At 41.2% G+C, this 27519-nt stretch overlaps 1 protein-coding gene across 2 annotated transcripts; it reads right to left on the minus strand.

The window, feature by feature from the left end:
• Nucleotides 1-4871: 4871 nt before the first annotated feature.
• VSIG1 (V-set and immunoglobulin domain containing 1) lies at nt 4872-27519 on the minus strand. 2 transcript variants are annotated; one of them, XM_040323909.1, is made up of 8 exons: nt 27296-27519; nt 25037-25206; nt 18509-18607; nt 14456-14648; nt 14014-14163; nt 13781-13900; nt 11701-11827; nt 4872-5787 (listed from the first exon to the last, which is right to left on the minus strand). In XM_040323909.1, the coding sequence occupies exons 1-8, from the start codon at nt 27357-27359 to the stop codon at nt 5631-5633; spliced, it is 1080 nt and encodes a 359-aa protein (XP_040179843.1). In that variant the 5' UTR covers nt 27360-27519; the 3' UTR covers nt 4872-5630. The 2 variants fall into 2 exon arrangements, with proteins under 2 accessions (XP_040179843.1, XP_040179844.1); XM_040323910.1 differs by lacking the exon at nt 18509-18607 and having other exon boundaries at nt 27296-27517.

Genomic DNA, 27519 nt, shown 5'->3' on the forward strand with positions numbered 1-27519 from the left:
AAACTTGTGTAACAGCAGCTTGGTAAAAAAAAAAAACTATTATCCCAAAACCACCCTGAAAAAGTATGTAAACGCACAGTGAATGCAGAAATTGTGATGTAAACAAACCCTTAATGTGTGCATTCAATGCACATGGAGGTGAGCTGTGACTATATATTAGGTGTTTTTTTTTTTCTGCAAAATAAGGTAGGAACTGATCTTCAAGCATTAAGGCCCCTTTCCCCCTGGGGCGGGAAGTGCGGTGGTGGTATAGCGCCGCTATACCGTCGGACTTGCCACGGGATTTGGCCGCTAGCGGTGTTAACCCCCGCTAGCGGCCGAAAAAGTTTTAAATACCGCGCGCATTGCGCCTCTGCAGAGGTGCATTGCGGGCGGTATTACAGCGGTTTTCCATTGTTTTAAATGGGAAGGAGCGGTATACACACCGCTCATCTCACCGCTCCAAAGATGCTGCTTGCAGGAGTTTTTTAGGCGCTATTTTTAGCGCTATACCGCCTGAAAATCTCCTCAGTGTGAAAGGGGCCTAAGTGACATGCAAATGTGCATTTCAAATACTGTTCGTTTTATGGCAGAAAAAGTCATGCTGGATATACTGTTACATATTGGTGGTGTAAGTGTCACTTTTTCTCTTTCTTCCAGCAATGCATTGATGGGTGTTTTAGTAGCCAGTCACTAGGCACCAGTGCTGTCATATGGGATGAGAAGAGTCTGTAGCCCTGTATAAGCTCCAAGCAAAGTAACACTTGGTACTTACACAGTGCTTCTTCTCTTCATCATGGTAGAGACACAGAGCAGCAGGGAGTAAAGAGATCGCCAGCATTTACACCTCACTACATTTACTATATCAAAAAATAGCAAAGATTTGATGCCTCAGATACTTCTATGTAGCACAAACCTGGTAGAGTTGAAGGGTAAAGAAGACAACTGCCTGTTTCTTTTTGGCTTCTGGGGCTATCTCTTCAGGATATGATGTATTTGGTGACATTTTGGGCAACCCCTATTTTTGTCTTTCAGTGCTCCTTGATGGGTATATGCAGGTGGTGTCTCATAAATCCTATTTTCATGTTGATCTGATGCATCTTATGATGGGAATACTTTTCAGATGGCTGAACGTTTTTTTAATTGAAGGCTTATTAGTACCTTTTTGTACAATCCTTGACATTGGGTACTCTAGCTCCTGAGGAAGAGCTTATTGAAACACATTGGGTTGTCACAGAGTTACTACATAAGGGTCTGGCCTTTTATTACTCATCTCGGGGTGTGGTCTACAGAGCATCTAGTTGTAGTGTAGCATTGCAATGTTAGCCTCTTGGTTATATCTTAATGCACTCTATACAATAAGATAAAAAGCTTTCTGTGTGCAGAAGCCCCTCTCAGCCCCCCCAATAGCTACCCAAGCCCCATCTAGTTCCAGCGATGTTGCAGGAGTTTCTCGGCTGCCCGGGACCTTCCTCCTCACTGGCTGAGACAGTAGCACAGTGCCATTGGCTCCCACTGCTATCAGTCGGCCAACGAGAGGAGAGGGGGCAGGGCCAGGCTGCAGCCCTGTGTCTGAATGGACACAGGGAGCTGTCACTTGGCTTGGGTGCCCCCATAGCAAGCTGGTTGCTGTGGGGGCACTCAGCAGGAGAGAGGGGCCAAGAAAGCCGGAGAGGGACCTGAGAAGAGGAAAATCCGTGCTGCTGTGTGCAAATCCACTACACAGGGCAGGTAAGTATAACATGCTTATTATATTTAACAAAAAAAAAGGAGACTTTACAATCACCTTTTAATGTCTTTTTCAAATAATTTTGTATAATACAATAACATTTTTATACTGTACATTTTTTGAATTTGTGTTTCTTCATTATTGTTTGTACCGCTAAAGTTCCTCCCACATTGCAACACTTAATATTTCCCTATATAGATAGATAGATAATGTGACATTTGTAAAGACCCTGGGCCTATGGTTTATATATGCACATCCAGGTGAAAATTAGGGGCCAGATTCACATAGAATTGCGGCGGCGTAACGTATGTCATTTACGTTACACCGCCGCAATTTTTAAGCGCAAGTGCTTGATTCACAAAGCACTTGCCTGTAAACTTGCGGCGGCGTAGCGTAAATCCGTCCGACGCAAGCCCGCCTAATTCAAATGGGGCGTGTATCATTTAAATTAGGCGCGTTCCCGCGCCGAACGTACTGCGCATGCTCCATTTTGAAATCTCCTGCCGTGCTTTGCGCGAAATGACGTCGCACCGACGTAATCTTTTGAACGGCGACGTGCGTTACGTCCTTTCCTATTCACGGATGACTTGCGCACAAAAAAAAAAAATGTAATTCGACGCGGGAACGACGGCCATACTTTAACATGGGCAGTCTAAATATAAGCCACGAAATAGCAGCTGTAACTTTACGCCGGGAAAAGCCGACTAGCGACGTCGTAAGAGAATGCGACGAACGCGCGTACCTTCGTGGATCGCCGTAAACAGCTAATTTGCATACCCGACGCGGAAAACGACGCGAACTCCACCCAGCGGGCGCCAAAGTATTACACCTACGATCCGAAGCCGTACGCCTGTCGGATCAAAGCCAAAAGCCGTCGTATCTTGGTTTGAGGATTCAAACTAAAGATACGACGTGGCAAATTTGAAAATACGCCGGAGTATCAGCAGATACGCCGGCGTATTTCTACTGTGAATCTGGCCCTATCTTTTTTTTTTTTTTTTTTTTCTTCTTCTTTTTCTTTTCCTTATAACCCTTTTACTTAGTCTTCACACTGTGTTGCATTTTTTTCAGTTAGGGCAGTCATCTGGCACAATGAGACCATTACTTTGCTTACTGCTAACAGTGTAAAGTGTCTGTTTGCTTTGAACTTGTTTCAATCATCAAATTCAGCTTGAATTTGTGATCGTTTTTTGACGCGTCTGAGATCATTCCTAGCCCACAGGTGTATCTGACCTGGAGTTGACCCAGTTTTATGCCGCATCAACCTGCCCCAAGCTGCTTTTGCATTCCATTGACTTGTATGCAGAGAAAAGCTTTGAGTACAGAAATGACATTATAAGCGTGCTATACCACTGTCTAAATTAGAAGGATGACGCTAGAGTCATGATTACTTTACTGCAGTAGGAAGAGTTGAATCTGCTGTCTGGCAATGGGGTGTGGATCACAAGACTGACTGAACTGGAACTTCACAAATCTGTATTTAGCATCAACAACACATTCACTTTATTGTTTTGGGCACTCCAAATATTTTTCTCTGTCACCTCATAAAATAAAAACTGTATTAGGCTGCATTCACACCTAGGCGTTTTTACGCCCGACGCTGAAATACACTGGAGGGGTGATTAACATTGTCGGCTATGGAGATGGTTCACATCTCCACGCCGAAACGCCTGAAGCTCAAAACAAGTCCCGGACCCTTTTTTCAGGCGGCTTTCGGCGTTCGGCATAGCCGACAATGTAAATCACCCCTCCGGCGCATTGTAGGCTTAAAAAACGACGCGTTTTGTCGCGGCAAGTCGCGCTACAATACGCCGCGTTCAGGTGTGAATGCAGCTTTAATCTTTGACCTTTTAATATAATATCGTTTGTAAACAAAATAAAATAAAAACATTCATAAATTCACCACCAATATTTATAAACAACAAGTTTTATTCAATCCAAAATAGGGCAAAATGATTAATATAAGATACAGTGAAGTACCATGTACAGACATTAGCCATACAAAAAAAATCAAATAAAATAGTAATCATCAATACATGGAAATTGATTAGATATACAACAAATATTATTTTTATTATATTTCTTCATACTGTCCTCAGACCGGACACTATGACATCATAGACTCTGGCCTTGCATATTTCCTAAGACGTTCCTGCAGACATCACTAAAGGCAAAGCTCCAATCCTGGCCAGAAATCTTGCAAAAGGATTTCCAATGATAAAAAAAAACTTGGGTGGTGAAGGGCTTGTATACAAGATTGAATCTATGCATCGGTCCCAACAATTCAGTTCCCTTGCTAAATAAATCGTTGCTAAGACGACTCCTATTTCTGTCACAATATTGCTGGATAAATCGCCTTCTTTGTTTTAGTATAGCATTTCTCACTTTTACAAGATCCATGAATCTGATCTAGCATTATTAGCATTAGTTTCAAAAGACTGTATACCTAGTTAATTATTATATACAAACGGCACACATATACAGATTCCACATATGTCAGTAAACTATACTATACTACATCTAGCACCACTATGGACTATATAAGTCTATATGTAAAGTATTTTCACTTGGAGAATTCTGAATGGGTAAAATGAAAGATTCCCTTTGACTGACATATAGAGAGTTATTTACGAAAGGCAAATCCACTACAAAATTGCACTGAAAGTGCAGTTGCTGTAGATCTGAGTCGTATGTCTGAAATGAGGGGAAGCTCTGCTGATTTTATCATTCTATCATTCAATCATGTGCAAACTAAAATGCTGTTTTTTTTCTTTGCACGTCCCCCTCGGATCTACAGCGACTGCACTTTCTAGTGCACTTTGCACTTGTAGTGCAAAGTGGATTTGCCTTTCGTAAATTACCTCCGTGTGATAATGTTTGGTCTTAAGCCCTTTAGAAAGAAGGGCTTATATCTGATGAAACATCAAGATGACATATTGATGTTTTTGACTGGGAACATTGGGGGTTATTTACGAAAGGCAAATCCAATTTGCACTGAAAGTGCAGTCGCTGTAGATCCGAGGGGGACATGCAAGGAAAATACAGCATTTTAGCTGATTGGATGATAAAATCAGCAGAGCTTTCCCTCGTTTCAGATCTACCCCTTATATTTACAGCGACTGCACTTCCGAGTGCAATTTCAACTGCAGTTTGCATTTGTAGTGCAAAGTGGATGATTGCACTACACTTAAATAACCCCCAACGTCTAACTACTTTTTCTTTCTACACATTCAGCAACAACTAGTAGTCGCAGTATTTATGCTTCACTATGGTGTAACCTGTGTAAAATATCCTGGGTATGTTTGGCACAACAATTCACTTCGTAATGCTACGCCAACTACTCGCAGCAAATGCAAAGCTTCACTTCTGGCAATTCTAGGGTACACAAATGTGCACCCTAAAATGAGAATTAGAAATGTACAGGGTTATTTATTATGACTTTGCACAGGACAGTAACTGAAAGCATCCAATCAGATTTTAACGGCCTCATTTAGTGCAAAGTTGTGACATGTGAATGCTGATTCTTTGGGTTACAACACTTTGTATACGGACCAGCCAGATAAGACTAGAATTTCTTACTATATAAATACTTACAGAATACTTAGAAGACTGCAGGCTAATAACCTTTCTGAAGTTCTTTTGTACCATAGTGCTTTCCCAACAGGCATCGGGTGAAGCATCAATTACCATTGTGACATGCATGTGTAATACATTCAAGTTTGAAATTCACCATAGTCCCTACTATTTCATCACCATTAAAAACAAAACAATATGCTAAAAATACTAAATATAAAAAAAACAATAAAAAATGACTTATGCTGCAAGTGGCATTTACACATACCCTGTGTATGGCCATCTGGTTTGCTATAAGCATATTTTTTTATTCATTATGAAGACTATGCCTATGCGCAGAAGCTGCATTTTACACGGCAGGATTTTCCGCTTCACCGGCAATTGCATATTCAGGTTGATCGCTATATTCTTTGACTTCAGGGTTCTCAGTGACCACAAGATTCTGTCTGGCTTGCTCCTCTGCCTCAGACTGGGCGGTGGTAGGGCCTGCAGATGTTGACATTGTTCTGTAGAGGAAAACAGTAAATGTTTTATATGCATCATTCAAAGCAGTTTCTATGGGAAAACATATAAAATATACTTAAACACCTACTTAAAGTAAAAATTGTATTATTCCTTTTTGTAACATGTTGTTTGTAGTATACTGTATGTGTTATTTGTTACTTATATATTTTATATAAAGTAATATTGAGGGACAACTATTTTTGTTTTAAAAAAAAAAAAAAACATGTTATACTTACCTGCTCTGTGCAGTGGTTTTGCACCTGCGTCCTGGCCCCTCCAACCTGCATAGTGCCCCCAGGGCAAGCAGCCTACAGTGGGGTCACCCACGCAGCTGTGTTCCTGAGCTGCTGCCCTGCTTGCCTACTCGCACACAGAGCCACAGCTCGGCCCTGCATCCTCTCTCTCCTCATTGGCTCACTGACCAATGGCTCCGGCTGCTGTCTCAACCAATGAGGAGGGAGAGCCAAGGCTTTCATGCACATCGCTGGATTGCGATGGGGCTCAGGTAAGTATTAGGGGGGCTGCTGCACAGTTTTTTTATCTTCATGCATAAAATACATGAAGGTAAAAAACCTTGATCCTTTACAACCAATTTAAAGGGGTTGTAAAGGTAATTTTTTTTTCCCCCTGAATAGCTTCCTTTACCTTAGTGCAGTCCTCCTTCACTTACCTCATCCTTCGATTTTGCGTTTAAATGTCCTTATTTCTTCTGAGAAATCCTCACTTCCTGTTCTTCTGTCTGTAACTACACACAGTAATGCGAGGCTTTCTCCCTGGTGTGGAGAAAGCCTCTTGAGGGGGGAGGGGGCGAGCAGGCAAGTCAGGACACTCTCTACTTTGCAGATAGAGAAAGGAGCTGTGTATTAGTGGGCGTCCTGACTCTCCTGCTCGCCTCCCCCCCCCCCCCCCAATAGGCTTTCTCCACACCAGGGAGAAAGCCTTGCATTACTGTGTGGAGTTACAGATAGAAGAACAGGAAGTGAGGATTTCTCAGAAGAAATAAGGACATTTAACCACTTAAAGACCTCAGGTGTTTTTCAGATTTGGTGTTTGCAAGACTAAAACATTTTTTTCTGCTAGAAAATTACTTAAAACCCCCAAACATTATATATATTTTTTTCTAACACCCTAGAGAATAAAATGGCGGTCATTGCAATACTTTTTGTCACACCGTATTTGCGCAGCAGTCTTACAAGCGCACTTTTTTTGGAAAAAATTCACTTTTTTTAATTAAAAAATAAGACAACAATACATTTGGCCCAATTTTTTTTATATATTGTGAAAGATAATGTTACGCCGAGTAAAATGATACCCAACATGTCACGCTTTAAAATTGCGCCCGCTCGTGGCATGGCGTCAAACTTTTACCCTTTAAAATCTAGATAGGCGACGTTTAAAAAATGTAAACATCCCTTGTAATAGAAAAAAGCATGACAGGTCCTCTTAAATATGAGATCTGGGGTCAAAAAGACCTCAGATCTCATATTTAGGCTTAAATGCAAAAAAAAAAAAAAAAAAGGAAAATTTGTCATTTAAAAAAATGACAGAAAAAAAATTGTCTCTTTAAGAGGCTGGGCGGGACTGACGTTTTGACGTCACTTCCGCCCAGCAGAGCTATGAGGACGGGTGGGGGCCATCTTGCCCTCACTCAAGTCCTCACTCTCCTGGCGGCAGCATCGGATCTCCTCCGCCGCTACCGACGGCTCCGGTAAGCGGCGGAGGGCGCGGAAAAGCGGCGGGAGGGGGGGGGGGCCCTCTCCCGCCACCGATAACGGCGATCTCGCGGCGAATCCGCCGCGGAGACCGCCGTTATCGTTTACACGGCCGCCAGCTGAAAACATGGATATCTCAGTTGTGGCAGCAGCTGCTGCCGTTACTGAGATATCCATGTTTAAAAAGAGGACGTATATATACAGTGGGGGGTCCGTAAGTGGTTAAAAGCAAAATGAAAGGATGAGGTAAGTGAAGGAGGACTGCACTAAGGTAAAGGAAGCTATTTAGGGGGGAAACAAATTACCTTTACAACCCCTTTAATACCCATGGTTGTATTTACATTAAAATGGAACTAAATCAACATGAACTATTTTTAATCTTTATGCTGGTAGCATTAGGAAATTATATTATTTACATGTTTTAACTTTTAGTTTTCTACATTTACTTAGTTATTTCTTGGTTTCTGGGCTAGGTCAATATGATGGCATACATCCCAGGAGTCGTCATGGGCATTTTTTTCTTTCATCTGGAGGAGGGGAGGAAGGGCTTTCTCGGCTAAATACGCCCTCCTGCCTGCATGCATGAGTTAAGAGCATGTGCCCTTACTTAAGATGGTCGGAGCTAGAAATTCTGGGGGGGGGGGGGTCAAAGTGATTCCTCAATAAAATGAAGATGAGTGAGTTTGCTGTGAATATTAAAAAAGGAATTAAATGGCATTTTCAGTTTGTGGTGCTCAGATACAGTTTAATTCTGCTTAACTGCCTGAGCTGGTGCCTAGGACAGTAGTGCAAGTTGGGCAACATCACCCAAGCTTTAAAATGTACAAATTAAAAAAAAAAAAAAATTCTTAGTTTTCCTGGTATAGGTGTTTCTGGTTACGTTCACCAAGAAAACTGTAGGGGGAGAGAAGCTGGAGACATTAAGGCCCCTTTCACACGGTCGGATCGTTCAGGTCCGCCTGTCAGTTTTGTCGGTGGACCTGAACGGCCGCTCCATGCAAGCCTATGGAGCGTCGGACTCGGATGTCAGCGGAGACATGTCCGCCAAAATCAGACGTATGGCGATACATTCCCATCCGTCTATATCTGATCGGGTGAGATCTGATGAAAACGGCCATGCTGTCCGTTTTCATCAGATCTCCCAATAGGAGACAGCGGCGCTGCACAAGCCCCTCCCCGCTCAGTGAGCAGAGAGGGACTTGTCACCCGCCAGCTCAGCAGAGATCTGCGGAGAGATCCCCCGCTGAGCTGGCGGGAGCTGACGGACTCCGTAGCGACGGAGTCCGCCTCATGTGAAAGATGCCTTAGAAGAGTCAGAAGACTCATGTCTCATACACAAGACCGGTTTTCACAACGAGAAAAATGCCATTTTTTATATTGGTTGAGAAAACCAGTCGTGTGTATGGCTCCTAGCAGTTTTCTCGACTAAAAAACTGCCCGCAAAAAATTTTAAACCAGCTCTATTTTTTCTCGTCGTGTTTGTCGTCTGTTTTTTTTCTCGTCGTGAAAAACGGTCGTGTGTATGCTTTTCCGAATGGGAAAGAACCGCACATGCTCAGAATTAAGTATTCAGCCCAAAGGGTGGCGCCATTTAAAAGGAACTTCCCCTTTATAGTCTCGTTGTACGTGTTGTACGTCACCGCGGTTTGGTCGGACGTTTTTTTTGCAAGTCAGGCTGGAGAGGCATCACGTCGCGGAAAACAATGGTGTGTACGTGGCATTACTGTATTCCACTAAACAAAAGCATCTCTTGTTTACTCTTGTTTGTATTTCTAAAGTTAAAATGTGCAGTAGCTGTAATTATACAGCAAACAATTGCACGACACAAGAGCTTGTACAAAATTCAGGTCTGCCAAGGGCAGCATGACGTCTAAATAGAGCCCTGCCCTGATTGTACTTATCTCTTATGTATTTATTTTTTGAATAATATTAAGCATTTTGGCACTTATTCAGTAATGCAAAGCACTGAGAATGTAAAAAATGCAGAAAAGCACAACGCTCAATGAGATTTCACTGTATTAAAGTCAGCAGTTAAGAGATTTCTGATTGCACATCTTCTATGCTCTTTGCAGGTCTTTATTGAGTTAGCCAGCTGTATCTTTCTTCATAAGAAAGAATAAATACATTTTGGTTTGATTATTAACAGACATTTGAATGTCATCCATCAGGGCTTAGGTAATAAGCAGGTGACTTCTCTTGCACAGTGAATACCCTATTGGCAATTAGTAAATCAACCCCCTTGAATTAAAGTGGAACTGCACTGCATCTGAGCACCACAAGCCAAAAATGCTATTTAATTTGTTTTTAATATTCTAAGCAAACTCGCCCATTAATCCATATCTCTATGTTGCTGAGAAATCATTTTGAAAAACACCCCCCTGGTATTTCGGGCAGTGGCCATGTTGAGTAAGGGCAGATGATTTATGTATCATTTACTTTCTGGAATCCATCTGCTTATAGCTCAGGCATAGGCTGAGCTGGGAACCCACCCTCCCATCCTGAAGATTCCTGGGATGTAAGACATAATTTGCCTAATTTAAAACAACTAAATTATTTTATACTTTCCTATTTACTAATGCTAGCAGCATAAGGATTCAAAATAGAGCGTTGATTGAGAGAGTAAAGTTCCCACTTTAAGGTCTCAAAATCTCTGTTTCCTGAAAGTAGTTAAGACTTGTTTACACCAGAACACATACAGTAACACATGTTGCATTGACATGTTTGGAAGATGCCAACTACAGCCATGGCCAAAAGTTTTACGAATGACACAAATACAAATTTTCACAAAGTCTGCTGCCTCAGTTTTTGAGATGGGAAATTGCATATACTCCATAATGTTATGAAGAGTGATCAGACGAATTGCAATTAATTGCAAAGTTCCTCTTTGCCATGAAAATTAACTTAATCCCATAAAAAAAATGTCCACTGCATTTGTGCCCAAGAAAGTCCAGCAAGCGCCAGGACCGTCTCCTAAAGAGGATTCAGCTGCGGGATCGGAGTGCCACCAGTGTAGAGCTTGCTCAGGAATGGCAGCAGGCAGGTGTGAGCGCATCTGCACGCACAGTGAGGCGAAGACTTTTGGAAGATGGCCTGGTGTCAAGAAGGGCAGCAAAGAAGCCACTTCTCTCCAAAAAAAACATCGGGGACAGATTGATCTTCTGCAGAAAATATGCTGAGGACTGGGGCAAAGTCATATTCTCCGATGAAGCCTCTTTCCGATTGTTTGGGGCTTCAGGAAAAAGGCTTGTCCCGAGAAGAAAAGGTGAGCGCTACCATCAGTCCTGTGTCATGCCAACAGTAAAGCATCCTGAGACCATTCATGTGTGGGGTTGCTTCTCATCCAAGGGAGTAGGCTCACTCACAATTTTGCCCAAAAACACAGCCATGAATAAAGAATGGTACCAAAACACCCTCCAACAGCAACTTCTTCCAACAATCCAACAACAGTTTGGTGAAAAACAATGCATTTTCCAGCACGATGGAGCACCGTGCCATAAGGCAAAAGTGATAACTAAGTGGCTCGGGGACCAAAACGTTGACATTTTGGGTCCATGGCCTGGAAACTCCCCAGATCTTAATCCCATTGAGAACTTGTGGTCAATCCTCAAGAGGCGGGTGGACAAACAAAAACCCACTAATTCTGACAAATTCCAAGAAGTGATTATGAAAGAATGGGTTGCTATCAGTCAGGAATTGGCCCAGAAGTTGATTGAGAGCATGCCCAGTCGAATTGCAGAGGTCCTGAAAAAGAAGGGCCAACACTGCAAATATTGACTCTGCATAAATGTTATGTAATTGTCGATAAAAGCCTTTGAAACGCATGAAGTGCGTGTAATTATATTTCACTACATCACAGAAACAACTGAAACAAAGATCTAAAAGCAGTTTAGCAGAAAACTTTGTGAAAACTAATATTTGTGTCATTCTCAGAACTTTTGGCCACAACTGTACATTTCTAAATGTTATCGATAACAAAGAAAATCTTGACTTCTTGAGTGCAAGTCCATTTTAACAACTGCCCTGTTCTTATATACTAATATGACAGTGCCATTTCTAACACAGTGAAGCATACACATATTTTTTCCTTCCAAAAAATTAGATTTTTGATGTTTTGATCTGCCTACGACCATCCTTACAGAAACATTTCTGTTTAATAGCAGGAGAAAAAAAGAAAGAAAACATTTTTTTATGAAGAAATCTTACTTCATTTCAGTGACTGGTTTCTTGGCTTTGTTCTTCTTCTTTGCTACAAGGAACCAGATAACAACAAAAATGATTGTTGACAAGAACACTGCCCCAATAACCGCTGCTACGATAATTCCACCTTCACCTGATAAAAGGTGAAAATATGATTCATTAGATTTAAACAGTAATACAGTTTGAATCTTATTTGTTTAAATGTATCCAACTATACACGGGTCAGCAACGCCTTTTTTAAATATCTAGATTCTGTTTAACCACTTAAGGACCTTGGGTGTTTTTCAGATTCAGCGTTTACAACACTAAAACAGTTTTTTTTGCTAGAAAATTATTTAAAACCCCAAAACATTATATATTTTTTTTCTAACACCGTAGAGAATAAAATGGCGGTCATTGGAATACTTTTTGTCACACTGTATTTGCGCAGCGGTCTTACAAGCGCACTTCATTTAAATGGGACTCGCCCCATTTGAATTGGCCCGCCTTGCACCGGACGGATTTAAGTTACACCGCTGCAAATTTCCAGGTAAGTGCTTTGTGGATCGGGCACTAACTTGTGCAATTTGCGGCGGTGTAACTTAAATCACAAAAGTTACGTTGCGCCCGCTGGTTGTGGATCTGGCCCTTTGTTCTCCTTTCTTTCCCTTTTATCTCTCTCTATGCTAATTTATTTTCTTTTTTCTCCCCATCCCTCTCTCTAGTCGTCCTTGTTCTTTCTCTTCCTTTTTATTTGTTCCTCCCCCTCTTTTCCATGAAATTCTCAATTTTTTTCCTTCTCTTACTATTTGGTGAGGGGGGATGGGATAAGATAAGTGGCAGTGCTGGGGGGAGTTCTGATCAGCCAACTTAGGTGCTCTTGATCAAGGTCATCTGCTGATCTGAGAACTGTAGTGGGGACTTTTAATGGCAACTATAATCGAAGTAGTGTTACTCACTGTGTCTCCGGCTTCACTGCATCTCCGACTTTGTGGTGTCTCATAGCAGTGCCACCGATTCCGAAATCAGGAGATAGGGTCTACCCAGTCCCTCCCACTTCACATTCCTCACCAGTCAGCTGACCTCTAGTCTCTGTCCCCCAGCCATGCCGTGAACTGAATGGGCACCTGCGAAGAGGCTAAGTGGGTGGGCTCCAGGAACAGCCCAGCTGGGCAGCCACAGGCTCCATTGACAGCCCTGCCAGGCGGCCGTGAAGAGTCTGGGAGAGCAGTGCAGGATTTGGTGACCCCTGGCAAATCATCATTCGACCCACAGGTTGAGAACCACTGCCTTAGATCGAAGCCCCGTAGAGATTGTCGTGCATCGCTACAGCCGGCGACATCACTCCCGGAGTTACTTCTGGGTATCGCGATCTCCGTCGCTGTGATTGGCTGGAGCCACGATGACGTCACTGCCGGTAACGGCACACTAACTAAAGCAACTGCACGTACATGCCATTGCTTCAGTGGGCATGTGCTGATGACGTCGGCACATGCAGATACAGGCGATATCAGGTTTAGGAGATATTCGGGGTAGCTACAGGTAAGCCTTATTATAGGCTTACCTGTAGTGGTTGTAAACGGTTTACAACCACATTAAATGCCATCCTATATTCACAAGACCAAGAATAAGCCGACAATCAGTTCCAAGAATATAAGCAAACTGAGGAGGGAATATTGCAGGGCACAAGAGATACTGTTAAGGAATGGATAGAACCAGGGACAAGAACACAAGAGGGCACAGCTAATTACAACTATGTGAACTCTATTATGTGCCAAATCTTGCCATTTGCAGCCCCTACCACGCTGCATGGCCAAGAAGATGAGGGAAACCCTAAAGTAATTGGTCTGTATTGTGTTCCTGCATCTGCAGCTTTGAATGGTAGTTCAAATCAGATACAAGCTATACAGAACACAGGGTAACTTGTGGTAGCAAGACAGAAATAATTTTTCATTTTTCTGACTGCTCTTAGTGGATAAAACATTATTCTTATTGGCCACTTGGAGATACTGAACTTCTACAATGCTGTTTGTGTTACCTTCCTAGTAACATCATCAGATCAACCTTTTAAAGAGTTGTTTTGCTAATGAAGGGCCGTCTAACTTACCCCCTGTGTGGAGATCCATTTCACAGGTTGCATTGCCCAAGCTGTTGCTTGCTGTGCATCGGTAGTATCCATCTTCAAATTTAGTCATGTTGCCGAGAACTAACAGTCCGTCACTCTGCTCTGTAATAAAAAAATATTTATATAGTAAAAGCAATGAAATAAAAGAGAGAGAGAGAGAATTATTATTTACACACATCTACTATACGAATTATGACCTTAGCATTTCCACTTACCAGAATTTACCGGAAACAGAACGTCGTTCTTTACTCTGTGCCAAGTATAGACTGGTCGGGGCATCCCTTGCTTAGAAAGGCATGACAGTGTTACACTGTGTCCTATTACTATATGCCCTTCTATAGCGCAATGTGGGGTAGATGGCGCAACTGGAAGAGATCAGAGATGATCACATGAATTAAACAAACAATACCTCAAATTGACCTCAAATTAAATACACAAAACAAGGAAACTCATTTGACACAGAGGAAAATGGAACACGTGAAGAGCTAAATACACAGTAAAAAAATACATACATGGGAAATGTGTTACTTAATACAATTTGTGTTTCTATATAGCCAGTAAAGTAAAAGTTACCTTATGTCTAACTGATATACATGCGAATGCACACACATATTAAATATCAAGAACTGTTAAAGGATTTAAGCATGTCCTAAGTACCCATTATAATCACTTGTATATGCCCCATTCCGACGGGGTCTGGAAGATTGGTCACTTCGCAGGTGTAGAATCCAGTTTCTTGTGGTTGCATGTTTGAAATAGTTATGGAAGCATTTCCAGTATTATTGTAAGCTGTCACTCTGTCCTTAAATCTTCCCACTGGGAAGGATTGTCCGTTCTGAAAATAGTACACCTAGAACGCAAGACATATTTGTCAGATCATTTCTAACACCACAGACTTTTAAAATACAAAAATCAAAGGCTATAAAAGACCCTTAATGACAGTGGTAGCAGCTGGTAACTGCCACAGAAAATGCTTAAATATGGCGTTCCTTTTTAATGCCATTTACAAAAGCAGAATATATCATTTGCATTTATTCACCTTTAAAAAACACATTGGGGGTTATTTACGAAAGGCAAATCCACTTTGCAATACAAGTGCACTTGGAAGTGCAGTCGCTGTAGATACGAGGGGGACATGCAAGGTGATTAAAAACTGCATTTTAGCTTGCACATGATCAGGTGATAAAATCAGCAGAGCTTCCCCTCATTTCAGATCTTCCCCCCAGATCTACAGCGAGTGCACTTGTAGTGCAAAGTATATTTGCCTTTCATAAATAACCCCCATTGTGTTTACCAAACACACTCCTTGGTTGGATTGGCCTGTGAATGGGATACAGTCACTGCAGTTTACCCAGCATTGTGTTTACCAGTCCAGTGCCGATCCTGACCTCCCTGGGGCCCTAAGCAAAATCACATGTCACATTGAAGTTGAGAAGTTGCGGGGGGGGGGGGTTCTGCAGTCAGGAATTACATCTTACATTAAAGTGAGAAGCGGGGGTTACTGACTTCTTACCTCTTCTTCCATGCAGCCAGCGAGTTGAGAAGCGGGGTGAGGGGCCTAAAACTACTTCTCACCAGACGGGCCTCTAGTAATTTGGGGGGGGCCCTCCGCAGCTTTGCTGGGCCCTAAGCGGCTTGCATAGTGAGCCTATAGCGCGGATCGGCCCTGTACCAGTCTAATTGGAAATCCAGGAATCAGTACCATTTGCTGTACTTTTTATTATGGTCTGTGTTATTTTTCCAATACCAGAATGTTTTTTTACATTATTTACAAATGGGAGTGATTTATTCACTACTGACTGAGCTATACTAGATCCTGCTATGTCATCCATATTCTAAGTACCATGTGAAATAAACATACAGTGCACTCCACAAAAAATAATAGACCAAATTCCCAGATCGTGTATATATTTAATGACAATCCACTCAGTCATCTTCTTAATAAACTTTTTCTGTCAGAAACACGCGATCTTCTTAAAACACTATCGCTGTGCTCAAAACAAGTGCTCTCTCAACACCATCTTGTGTCAAAGTGCTCACCTTAAGCATAGACCCCTTACGTTATAGGAGGTCTTAATGTATAAAGGGTTAACAACTTTGACAGCCAGGTTCAGATGAAGTAACAAATATGGGAGTAAAGGGTTATTCTCAAAATACTCCCAGTGGTAAGCCGTTCATGGAAGAGAGCAAAACCACACAATAGTGCTCACTGTTAGTATTTATTATAGCCACTTAGAGCACAATGTACAACACTTAGAAGGTACATCATGCAGCATGATAAAAAACATAAAGCATCCAGTGAACTGAAGGGCGAATGATATACTCAGTCAGTTTATGTTCCGAGACGAATACTCCTCTCTGCAGAGATCAATCAGCATGTAGACACCACAGGCTCTACCTTTACATGCTACATCCAGCATGTTTTACCTTCTTGTAAGTGTTGTAGATTAATACTAACAGTGAGCACTATTGTGTGGTTTTGCTTTCTTCCATGAACGGCTTACCACTGGGAGTATTTTGAGAGTAACCCTTTACTACCATGTTTGTCTCTACATCTGTACCTGGCTAAGGAAGCTGTTAACCATTTATACATCAAGCAATATTAGACCTCCTATAACTTAAGGCCCATACACACAATCCGAAAATCGGATGGAATTTTTTTTGGATCGTTAGTACTATGCTTTCGACAGCCAATTTTGTATTTACATCAGACAAAAGTTGGATGTGCAGACTATAAAATTGTTGTCACGAATAAATGTCTGATTTTCATTTCACTAGTACGGTTTTTGTATGAAAAAAAATCGTAAGAGCAAGACTACGCATGCTCAGAAACTAAAGAATGTATACAAAACTATTCAGCAGTAACCTCTTCACTTTCGACATGAGACTAGCATGCCTCAAAAAATGGACATTCGGTCATCCGAAATTGTAAGCGTGTTTATGAGGCTTTAAAGTGGGGCTATACTCACGATGCGCTGTCCCCGAGCTCCCCACCCGGCCAGCTTCTGTGTCTTGATCACCGGCCACTGTCATTGGTCAGGCTGGAATGACAGAGTGGCATTGCCAAATTTGTACAGTAGGCTGTGCATGTGCGGCTCATTAAACAAGGGAGGGCAGGCAGGTAAATAACTTTAATGCAGAAGCGATAAAGCATGTCTCTTCTTTATTAAAATACCTGCCTGTTTGCCCATTTAATATTTTTCATTACAGTCCCATTTTAAAGGGTCATGATGTGGAGTTGGGAGAGCACTTGTTTTGAGCACAGCAAGAGTGTTTTAAGAAGATCACATGTTTTCAGAACGAGAAAAAGTTTAATAGGAAGATCACTGTGTGGATTATCATATTTATACAAAAACGGGAAAAACACTGCGCTAAACTGCGTGGCCTGCATTCTGACGTTTTTCACGCTAACCTGAACTGACCCAGGAAGGGGAAGCCATAGAGGACGCCGAGATCCAGCTTTTGAAACCACACTTTGTGCACCTTATTGGGCTTATGATTCTCCACCTATCTGTAAGTGCAATATTTTACTTTGATCATTAAATTGTTTTGCAAAGTTGCACTATGGGCCCTTTTCTTTTCTTTTTGCATCTGAGCCATTCATCCGTTCTGACCGATGGGAAATAGCTTGAAGCAGATCCAGTGTGCTACATACAGTCATTTGGGTGACTCTAAATATACCCAGGTCCAGTCTGACCACCGTTGTGGTCTCCACATCTGGTAAGGGCATTGTTTTGTCACTCAGGTGTGCCTTGGTGGAAGGTTGTGTCAGCCCTGTACTATCCTTTTCTCTGAAGACATTCGCTGTGAAGTTCACTCTTTTAAAGAAGTTTTCTTTAAGATATCTGGGAGCATATGGACTAATACCTCACCTGTAGTCTTTTTTGCTTGCACAATCTCAATTCATTCACAGATTTTATACACATTCATATATTGTTTTCATTTACAAGTTATTTTTGTTTTTCACGTGCATTTTTATTTATAGTCAATTGTTTAGTTTCAGTGATGCATAGCAATTGACCTTACGTCTTTCTGCATTACTGCCCCCTTCTTTCCCTCCACAGCTTTTTTGTCTCTGCACAAATCCCCCCTTCCCCATTCTCCTCCACAGCTATTTCAGTCCCGATAAAAATCGCAGATCGCCGCCATTACTAGTAAAGAAAATAATAATAATAAAAATGCCATAAATCTATTCCCTATTTTGTAGACGCTATAAATTTTGAGCAAACCAATCAATATACGCTCATTGCGTTTTTTTTTTTTTTTACCAAAAATATGTAGAATACACATCGGCCTAAACTGAGGAAAAAATATATGGAATATTTATTATAGCAAAAAGTAAAAGATACTGTCTTCTTTTCTAAATTGTCGCTCTTCTTTTGTTTATAGAGCAAAAAATAAAAACCACAGAGGTGATCAAATGCCACCAAAAGAAAGCACTATTTGTGGGAGAAAAGGGACGTCAATTTTGTTTGGGTACAGCGTCGCACAACCGCGCAATTGTCAGTTAAAGCGGCGCAGTGCCGTATCGCAAAAAATGGCCTGGTCATTGAGCAGCCAAATCTTTCGGTGCTATAGTGGTTAACAACAGTATTCCGTTTTGTTGACAACATGCATTACAGAGAACATTCCATCTAAAAACTGCTAAACATCACAATGGAAAGACTAGTACCATTACTACAAGCCTTGCATTTAGTAATCAATGCTTACCTGCGATCTCCAGCTACACTTTCCCCGTGCATCTCTGAAAATTGACATCTTTATACACTGATTCAATGAACCATTCTTCAAACTGGCGCACGGGGAATGCTGTTGTGGAGCAGAAAGTTTCTAAGAACTTACTTAATCCCACATGATGCTTATGAAAAGGAAGCTCCAAGCTAATCCAGAAAATAAGGATTGGAGGATCAGTAAAAGGTGTGTGGTGTATAAAACTGTAGACAAGTATATGTTTCCAAATCTGATCTGCTATTGAGTGTCTTATGCCAACAGCCTGTCTGGGAGTGTGGTCTGTGCCTCAGAATACATATGAAATGCAGGCACGTGTGTCTATATTCTTTCCTATGTATTACAGTGCATGAAACATCATTTTGGTCCAAAAAGACCTACAATCTAAAGTTCCCATCAAGATCATACTCTATATAAAGGAACAGATAGATGATCAGAGGATGATGGCATAAAATAATAACTATTACAGTCACTTTTTCCTGCTCTTTCAATCCAAACTTGTGGGATTAACTTGGAGTGACCCTTTAAAATCTGTAAGTGCATGCGCACAAGTGAATGAACTCTGCTGGTATCAAAAGAATGGTACATATTCTAAATCCCCATGATTGTTCAACACATAAGACAACTTCTTTATGGTGGATTTTTTTAGTGATTGTGTTAAAATATTTGGGAACAAATATAATCTAACTGCCATTTTAATTTGAATGTTTCAATGCATATTCCTTGTTATGTGTGTATTAATATTACACACCTTTAAAAGTTGCATTAGAACTATATAGATTTCTGCACCCCTCAAGCCCCGTACACATGATCTGACTTTTTTCCGAGGAATTCCATCAGAGTTTAGATAGTGACACCACATGTAGAAGATTTATCACCATTCATTTATCCCATCAGAGCATCTGTATGGACTCTCAGCCATCTATGTCATTTATGGTCACCCATTCAAGACTAACATCCCTTTAATGATCCCTTTGGAACTATAGACTGTCACCATACATTTTATATGTTCACATTTATGTTTTCATGCACCACTGAGGATTAGGTTGTTGTGCCTTCCTACAGATATTGGTCTGGATTTTCTGTGCTAGTGTTGGTATCAGCACCCACCCACGCATCACAGATTGCACTGTGCATTGACTTTTTAGCCTTTTGTGTATTTTTGTATATATTTTTGCTTTGACACCTTTCTCACTCTAGTGCTTATCACTTTATACTTTATTTTACTCTTATGGTTTTTGTGCACCGTTTAGATATAGCAGCTTTAGGTCTAGAAATTTGCCCCATTTAGGGGTACACGTTCCACTACTCGCAGTAGCGCAATAAGACTTTATTTCACTAGATAGAGAACATGTTGTCTTTTACTCCAATGGAATTCCGTCGGAATTCCGATGTGAGTTTGGCCGGGCTAAAGCCTGATCGTGTGTACGGGGCATAAGGGAACCAGACATTACTATTACCTACAGTAGAAAGTAAGTTATTGGCCAAATGCAGGGACCATTTCAATATGTGGAAAAGTTAAGGGAATTAACCCAAAGGCTACATCAGCCTGGGAAGAGAAACCCTACCAAATGTACCGTACCATGTGAACTTTCTGAAACCCTGGATAGACCAGTTACAAGTGTATTCTCTGGTTAATGCCAGGGTCCAATGTTGATCTTGCCTATATGAAGCATACTATCATCCTATACAAGTCACAAACTCAAGAAAGAGAAAGATGGAAAACTTTTTAGACCTGCCTAGGTCATTCACCATGTGATCCTCACAGAACACAATGTGAAGATCCATGTGAAAACATATATCGTTGCTGACGTTCTTAAAAAAGCCATCTAAGAATAACTTAGGAAATGCTAGCACTCAAGGTCATTGAATAATCACAGAGTGAAGGGCAAAGGCACACTTGTATTAGTACCAAGCCCAAATGCACCTTGTGATTTTGCAAAGACTTTAGAAAATGCAATGGAGTACCTAAGTTTGATGTATATTCCATGCCACGGGTTGACAAATTTATAGAAGGCTTGGGACCACTCAAATAAATCCCCACACTGGACTTCACAAAGGAATACTCGCAAATACTCAGCGCCAAAGGAGCCTGGGAGAAAATCAAATTTTCTACTTTGTAGTGCCAGTTCTAGAACAACATTTGAGTTTCATTCTGCCCTTCAAATGGAAACGGATAAAACTCTTCAAAAAAGTACCTTAGAAAAGTTTTCTCCAGCACATATTGGGGGTTCAATCTTCTGTGGTTCAAGCAGTGTTAGACTCTTTGAGGAGAAGGGATTTTACTGTCAAACCTGAGAAATATGCATTTGGAATTGATGAAGCAGGGTACCAAGGGTATATTGTGGCTATAGGATTCTCCACTGAACTAACAAGAACATGAAGTCAGTGTAGATGTACATGACGCAAGGGATGGGCAAAATATCTTCTCATTATTTGATTTATGGTTATGGAGATAGGAGAGGGTTACTACACATGTAGGAGGGGTTAAATGCAGGAAACTCCAAAGCACACTTGGAGTAGTAGAAATTAAGAGTGAACAGAGAAAGCTATTTGAACTGCTGAGCTGGTGAACACTGCTAAGGTCTGTCTTTGCTGGGAAATAGTCAAAGTTCTCTGGACAGTGATAATCCCTCTTGTGGGTAAAACCCCTGAGTTGGTGAGACCTTATTGTATTTTCTTTGTGTTGAGGGTAAGCTAACTTCTGTTATTTGTGTTGGATAAAAGCATTTTTTTGGGTTTTGCTGGCGAAATAATTATTTGGTGGCCATTTAAAAAAATATAAAGCCTGTTTCTGTTTATTATACTTTTTGAAAAATAAAGCCTCTTTCTGTTTAATTTAAGTCAACCTTCAAAGACCTAGATGCTAAATTGCACTATAACTACCAGCACATTCTAGGGCCCAGAAACTATATATATGATTGCTCGGAGAATGACAAATCACAACTCGTCACAAAGAGAAATCAAATACAAGCTGAATATGCAGCAAGTCCAAAGTCCACGCTACTGTGCCTTACCCAGCCCTTTACACCAGCCATATGGAAAAAAAAAATAGTACCAGCATCTGAACATTCACTATAAAATAGACCTTTCAGTAATATGAGATTTAACAAATTCAGAAATGGAAATCCCTTGTACAAAAAGTCTATTTTGTGTTTAAAATGCATGTTTAAAATCTAAATTTCAATGTAACATTTTCATATATAATTCCTTAAATTATGTATTGTAAGTTAGTACACTGGAATTCATTTATCAACGTTGAAGGAAAGGGACATAAATAAGTATTTAACTTCTTTTAACTGCACTAAAAATTATAGCTAAATCTGATTGGCTGATATGGGCAAAACAGGTATTTTCATGTTCTTTGGCTTGATACCTGAATTCCAGTGTACATTTGCTATTAAACAATAAAACAGAGTGTTAATTCATAAATTACTTAATTTACTAAGTAAATTGCATTACTTAAAGTAATCCTAAAGCCAACATTTTGTCATTTCTGGTGAATTGGGAAATAGTTAAAATCACTGACTTTTTTTGTGTTTTTTTTGTCATCTCCTGTATAAACAACAAGAAGTAAGAGGAAATCTCTATTATACAGTTGTCAGTTGTTACAACTGTCCTTACTGGGAGATTTCCTCTCTTTCCCCATTATGATAGTTACTAGGACAACTATATAAGATGAATCTTCCTAGTATGAACACAGACAAAAATAGAAAACTGTCAGGCGTTCTACCCTTTACCTCTCCTTCTAAAAAAAATGTAAAAGTTTTGGCTTTTAGATACCCTTAAGAAATTTGGAAACATTTCATCAAGTAAAATAAACTTGTGTAAATAACACCATGCACTTTGAAAGCATGCATCCATTTATGAAGGTTACTTAAAATCAATACATTTACAGGCAATCAAATAAATAAAACATATATCAGTTTTAGGCACCCCTTCAAGAGGTTGCTCAGTCCCTGCCTATTGGTGCCCACAAGAAGCTGCAAGGAGCCATGTAGATGGTGGATCCTTGCAATGACCATGGGGTGCCCAGGGGAGAGGCAGCAAGCTGAAACCTAAGTGGGAGCACACTCCCTATTGGGTCGAGAAACAACTTTTTCCACCAACCCTATCAAGAAGCAGCTCCACTGTAATCTGCTGAGACCTTGTGTGCTGGTGGGGACTGTTCCACAAAGCCTGTCACAGACAGAGAGGATGACAACCCTGTGGATGTTTTGTAGGTCCAGGAAGTCCCCTTTGAGTGGTAACTGCCTCTCATCAAGCTCAGGCATCAGGCCCCAGCTCACCCAAAGAAGGAGAGCACCACCGACTCATCTACGGACATTTCCAGGGTATTGATCCAGAGGCTACTAGTCCTGCTGACTCCCTAGACTGGCTGCTGATCCCCCCACAGATGCAGAACCACATGCAGAAGATGACGGTTCTGAGGATAACCCCATAGAGGACAGTTTCAGGGGATGGGGGGGGGGGGGTTTGGCAGGTGCGGTCTGTACTCCCCACTGTAGGTGACGCTCGACGAAGTGTCAATACAGAAGGGGAGGGAAGTTGTGAGGAACTAGGTTCCTTTATGATTTTCTGCAGTTGCCAGGGGAACAGCTGTCCAGTTGGATGCTTGTGCCCATCATGACCTCCACAGCCATCTTGGGTGAGGGCATGGGCCTGGAAACTGGAGATTGTTCATAGCAACCAAAAAGTGTCCCTTTATGTCAAAAGTGTTTTGAGACCAGCTAGAAAACAGCAATAGTAAATAAGAACACGTGCAGATTTGAGCTATAGTGAATAGTGGGATAATTCATTTTATTGTAATTATTAGATTATTATTTTTTATAATTATTTATAGTTATTTTATTATAATCTATGATTTTGTGTTTCAAACTTTATCATACCCAGGATGTCTACTAGACTCTTGTTTGGACAGATTTAAGTGAGTTATTTCTAAGAATTACAGGCCTACAATATAAAACTCCAATGCAAAATAATTGTACCGCTTTCAGCATCAAAAATCTGACATAATCATACTGCCAGGGAGGTTAAAGGCATTATATTTCAGCTTTGGGTAACTGCTGGCATAGGTGTAGCTAGTGCTGGTAAGGTGCCCTGCATCTGCTGGTGATTGCCCACTTTTTTTGTTTAAAATGACGTATATATAACAACTGTCAGCTTCTGTCCCATCCATTGGCCTGTCTGTCAGACATGTAGCTGAGGGGAGTGCTCTGAAAACTCCTACTTGTCTACATTCTACAGGTCAAACAGGTGGCAGGCAGGTCAGTAGGCAGGGACAGAAGCCAGTAATTGCATTATTGATATATTGAAGGCGGTAATAGCGTTGGAACCCAGGGCACTCACCAGCAGATGCAATGAAGTTGTCCATTGAGTACATTTCAAGGAGGGAGTGGGACTTTATTATGGGTGCAGTTTTGTGTTGGGGGTTGGGGGATTGCATTGGGAGGAGGGAAGAATATTTTATTTTGGGAGACACTCTCTGCCAGGGTGGCACGTCCATTAAGGCCCCCTATTTATGTGTCTGGCCCCCATGCAGAACGTTGAATGCATGAATTTCAACGGGGGGGTGTTTATTAAAGCATGTGATTAGAGCTTGTGTGACAAAAGCAAATTAATATTTGCTATTTTCACAATGATTCTCCTCCCGGGCAATCAGGAAGCAGATCTGAGACCCGTTTCCCGATTGGCCAAAAGGAGGAGCGTTCCGATTGGCCGCCAAGGAGAAGGAGGGAGAAGGAAGCTGCCGTGATCCCCGAGGAGAAGAGAAGGGGAAGCTGCCTGCGATGCCCACTGCCTGTCGCCTTAGTGCAGCACTCCCCGCCATGGATGGGGTAAGTGCTCTGGAACCAACCGACTGGATCATCAGGACGGGGGGTGGCTGTCAGGGCACTGTTTGCCGCCTCCCCAAAACAATTGCCACCAGCCACCACTGCTCTTGGCCCCTACACTCTATGTGTTGCATGCTTCTGACCCCAGAACTCAGTACATTACTTACTCTTGACCCCTGCATACTGTGTGTTATATGCTCCTGACCCCTGCCCTCTGTTTATTATTTCATCCTGATTTCTGCACTCTGTGTGTTACCTACTCCTGATGTCAGCACTCTGTTTGTTACCCACTCCTGACCCCTGCACTTTGTGCCTTACTTATTCTGGACCCAGAGCAGAGTAGGCTTAGATTTTATTTAACCATACTCCATTGAACGCCTCGATGTGAAATTAGGCTATACCCACCATTTGCCATATCATAGCTGTCCACATGGTGCTCCAGGTTTTTCACCTCCCTAGAAATGCCCCTGACTGCTGGCAAACGGAATAACATGCCAGCATTTTATGTGTATCAAAATATCTACGGCATTGTCTCACCACCAGAATTCTAGAGTGTTGGTGTAATATTGTCTTTGTAATGTAGAATACATGCAAAAGGGAATATATACAGTATGTATATATATATATATATACACACACACACACACACATACAATGCTGATTATTTTATACTCACAGGGATTGGCTGTTGTGAATGAGCTTCAAACATATTCCATTGTATTAGCAAATTGTGTGTGTTGGTGGATAGAGTGCTAAGGCTATATGCACAGTTTAGAGTGACACTATTTCCTGCAGTCACGTTGATTGTGGGATTTGGTATTGTCACTGTTACGCAATGGGCCAAACCTATGGAGAGAGATAACAAGTATTAGCTATACTCAGGCCAGATTAATTGCTTTAAAGCTCTCATATATCTTGCAATGCTGGTCATCATTTGTCATTTATGTATTTGTCTAAACCAATTAGTCATTTAAATGCAGATCTCTTGAGTACAGAATACACAAAACGGAAAATACGTTGAATTAAAAGATAAGATTTTGCTACCATTTTTTAGATGTAAAGTATGTTGTATTAATCTTAAATTAGGCACAGCTGTTTTTTTTTCAAAAGTCTGTATTGTTAGTAAATCACACATTTAAAATCCAATGAAACAAAACTATATGTCATAAAACAATTATATACAGACATGCAGGGGCGGACTGACCATTCGGGCTCTCGGGCACTGCCCGAGGGCTCCATGCCACTAGGGGGCCCCATCAGGGTTGCCAGCCTCAGTAAAACTAGGAACAGTATGTAAAAATCTGTGTTTTTTTACATCTGTCCCTGAAATGTCCCTTACTGACATCCCTTTGGTCTAAAAATCCTAGATTATAGCTGCCCCGCCTCTCCAGTACCTTCTCAGTGTGTGTATGTATACTGTGTATGTATAATGTGTGTGTGTGTGTGTGTGTGTATATACAGTACTGTGTGGCCCCATAATCTCCTATTGCCCGGGGGGCCCTTAGTCTTCTATTGCCCGGGGGGCCCTTAGTCTCCTATTGCCCGGGGGCCCCTTAATCTCCTATTGCCCGAAGGCCCCATGAGTTCTTAGTCCGCCACTGCAGACATGTTTTTTATTCATATATTTCATGTATGTTATTTCATATAATCTGATTAATGGGACCTTGGAATTGCTTTCACACTTCCCTAGGAATAGAATGGCCACAGTGTTAATTTTAGAGAGCTTTACTACACATTATACAAGACAATGCTTACAAATTGTTACCCGGTAATACGCATCCTTTAATTCAACAAAATATTATTTTTTGGAAGAACATTAAAAACCAAACCCTAATTTTAAATCCCACTAAAAACCAGTGAAAAATAAACGATATTTCACAAAACAATTATATGCAGACATTTTTTTTACATACATCCTATGTATGTTATTTCATACATCCTAAATTATGGGAGCTTGGAAGCAGTCAACACCATATGTAACTTTAACATTTTCCTAGGAATGGAATTGGCCACAATGATCATTTTAGAGCTCCTTGCTACACATTATACAGGACAATGCTTTCAAATTGTTACTCGGTACCTCACATACTTAATTCAACACAATATTATTTTTAGAAAGAACATTAGAAACCACACACTAATTTAAAATCCCACTACTCCACAAAGTGTATAATTGCATTCAATAAAGTGCTTTGTTTTTACTGTTATAAAATTGTATTTTAGGTTGATATCAGATTTTAGGTTCAATCTCTACTGTCACACCCCTATCAATTTGAGAAACTGCCATAGGCCCCGTACACACGTCCGAGAAACTCGACGGGCAAAACACATCGTTTTGCTCGTCGAGTTCCTTGTGAAGCCGCCAAGGATCTCGGCGAGCCAAAATTTCCCATTGACCAACGAGGAAATAGAGAACATGTTCTCTATTTGGCCCGACGAGATCCTCGTCGGTTTCCTCTGCGAAAAGTGTACACACGACCGGGTTTCTCGGCAGAATACGGCTCCCATCGAGTTTCTGGCTGAATTCTGCCGAGAAACTCGGTCGTGTGTACGGGGCCAAAGACGTCCACTCACTTAGTTAGACCCCCATCAGCAATAATTATTTTGTGGGTCTAAAAGTAAAGCATTATTTAATGAAGATTAACTTCTACGCTGCTCCAAAGAATTGTTTTGACCAGGTCAACCTTTTGTGCCATTATTATAATTTCCTTTGTATCGCGGCGTATATTATCACAAAAAGCTTACATACATGGGTATGATTTTTCGGACAGTCGGAACAATTGTCTTCTAAAGTCTGCAATATGGTTAAGACTCAGTTGGGAGTGATCCAATAATTCAGTGAACTAGTCAAATCCACATCAAAAGAGCATTTAAAGATTTTGTACACATCTTTCAAATTTGCTTCAGATTCTATCAAAGCTGTAGTTATTATTACCTGTAAAGCTCAATAGCAGGGCCAGTTTCCTGAGGCAGAATGAATGCATGGCGTCAAGATGCATGGACTGTGAAGTACCAGGTGCTTTCGTGGTTTAGCTTGAATCGTTTGTGACTTCTACTCACAGTTTCCACTTATCGCTGAGCATCAGTAAATCAACAAGGGCTTTTTCACACACAGGTTTTATCAAGCACACTCCCAATATGGCTCTGTGGGTATTTGTG

Source organism: Rana temporaria, chromosome 9 (genome assembly GCF_905171775.1).
Source record: "Rana temporaria chromosome 9, aRanTem1.1, whole genome shotgun sequence".
NCBI lineage: Eukaryota > Metazoa > Chordata > Amphibia > Anura > Ranidae > Rana > Rana temporaria.